Source organism: Macrobrachium nipponense, chromosome 14 (genome assembly GCF_015104395.2).
Source record: "Macrobrachium nipponense isolate FS-2020 chromosome 14, ASM1510439v2, whole genome shotgun sequence".
Taxonomy (NCBI): Eukaryota; Metazoa; Arthropoda; class Malacostraca; order Decapoda; family Palaemonidae; genus Macrobrachium; species Macrobrachium nipponense.
Genome location: NC_087207.1, coordinates 31338455 through 31340954, shown reverse-complemented (window position 1 = coordinate 31340954; position 2500 = coordinate 31338455). Strand labels below are relative to the sequence as shown.

Below are 2500 nucleotides of genomic sequence, written 5' to 3'. Positions count from 1 at the left end.
GCGTTAAATTAGTTATGCGTAGTTATGCAAGTTATATCACCCTATAGGCGCGATATAACTCGTATAACTAATTAGGCGAATAGGGTTACTTGTATGAACTTACTGGTACCAGAAAGCTTTATAGAGTTCTAATGGTACCATGGCTCTTAATGTTGCGTGTGCCATCGATCGAATGATGCGTTGTAGATATAAGTATATCGCAAGTTCGAGTATTAATTGCACAAAAAAAGGGAAACCTAAAAGGATTCTTCCTTTGTACATGCGTTCAAGTCACACGAGCACAAACACACACGCACTTATATATATATAATTATATATATATATATATATATAATATATATATATATATTATATATATTATATATATCTATATATATTATATATATATATATATATATATATATATATAGGTATATATAATATATATAAATTGTGCGTGTGTGTTTGTGCCCGTGTGACTTAAACGCATGTACAAAGGAAGAATCCTTTTAGGTTTCTCCCTTTTTGTGCAATTAATACTCGAACTTGCAATATACTAATATCTACAACGCATCATTCGATCGATGGCACACGCAACATTAAGAGCCATGGTACCATTAGAACTCTATAAAACTTTATGGTACCAGTAAGTCCATTCACATAACCCTATTCTCCTAATCAGTTGTACGAGTTATACATATATATATATTTATATATATATATATATATATATATTATATATATTATAATATATATAATATACACACACACACACACACACACACACACATATAATATAATATATAATATATCATATATATATATATATATAATAAGTGCGTGTGTGACTAAACGTATGTATAAAGGAAGAGTCCTTTTAGGTTTGTCCCTTTTTGTGCTTTTAATAACTGAACTTGCAGTTTTCTAATATCTACAACGCATTATTTGGTCGATGGTACACGCAACATAAAGATATATATGTGTGTGTGTGTGTGCGTGCAAAGCAGAAATAGGGAATCGTTATATATGCACATATATTTATGTCTGTACTAAAATTGCCTAGATATACATTTATCCAATCAAGAATGCAAGTATACCCTATGTCCATTGAATAGACTTAACGCATTAGCTCTTCACAATGGGATAATTACACTGGATATGAAACTGAGGTAAAGCACAGTCATCTGTATTCTGTACCAATATTTTCTGCATAACCTACCTGCTTCGACAACGGTGAACTGACACGGATCAGCCTGAGTACCAATGGTGTTCGTAGCCCAGCAAGCGAGCACACCGTAGTCCCTCGAAGACCTGGAGACGAAATACCATCAGTAGATGTCATTTAGTGAGTGATTTATTTGTACAAAAGGGAAAGGAGATACTGATAGTTGGTGGCGGTCGGGGAGAAGACTCGTTGGGGCAAATATCTAATTTCGGAAAGAATTTAATATCAACAATAGAATTTGAATTAAAAAAGCAAACAAATTTCTCGTGATTTTACGATTCTTTAAGAATTCTTAAAATGACTCTGGAGGAGGAAAGGTATTATTAGCGATTCTAGTGCAAAAGATCTAACCTTCAACTTGAGATAATAAACTCCATAAATATAATATCAGCTAAAGGTACAATATAATACTAATAAACAAAAGCCATAGAAAAGCTGAGAAGAAATTGACTGAATTTTCATTAAAAACAAAAACAAACTGATATCCAAGACTACTCTCTAAGTGATTTCCTTCGAGTGTCATAAACCATAGAAAATAAGATGTCATCTAAACGCTACAGAACAATAATAATAAACAAAAGCAATAGACATTTTCAAAAATGAATAAATAAATAAATAAAAAAAACAATGAACACTGATATTCAAAACTACTCTCCGCGTGATTTCCCTCGACCGTCAGAACAAAGTCACGGAATTCCAGCTGACCTTGGAGTGTAATCCAAATAGCTGTAACCTGATTTGACTTGGACTCGATGTCTCTCCACCTCGACAGTGTCGAGGGTGTTGTTGAAGTACCAGGTGAACCTTAAACCGTCCTTCGGGTTCGCGTCTACCCGACACGTCAATCTCACGTCTTCCCCTTCCACGACCGTCACGGTTTGGGGCTGGTCGCTGCACACTGGCAGGTCTGGAACGGAGTTTGAGTGACATACAGGTTAGGATTATACATTTAGTGTTAGTATTTGTATTGGAATTATTATTTATATTAAAATTCACATTAGAATTAATATTTGTAGGGAAATTCACACTAAATTATTATTTGTAGAGAAATTTACACTAAATTATTATTTGTAGTGAAATTCATACCAAGTTATCATTTATATTGAAATTCACGTTTAATTAATATTTGTAATAAAACTCACTCTAAATTATTATTTGTAGTGAAATTCTCACTAAATTATTATTTGTATTGAAATTCAAACTAAATTATCATTTATATCGAAATTCAAACTAAATTATCATTTATATCGAAATTCACACTAAATTATCATTTGTAGTGAGATTCATACTAAATTA

At 32.2% G+C, this 2500-nt stretch overlaps 1 protein-coding gene across 1 annotated transcript in view; it reads right to left on the bottom strand.

The window, feature by feature from the left end:
* LOC135226188 (hemicentin-2-like) overlaps window positions 1-2500 on the bottom strand; it is a 207998-nt gene that overhangs the window by 16457 nt on the left and 189041 nt on the right. The window contains exons 12-13 of the mRNA XM_064265631.1: window positions 1910-2111; window positions 1199-1290 (exon numbers count right to left, since the gene is read on the bottom strand). Coding sequence (XP_064121701.1) covers window positions 1199-1290; window positions 1910-2111 — 294 coding nt within the window. The remainder of the gene's footprint in view (window positions 1-1198; window positions 1291-1909; window positions 2112-2500) is intronic.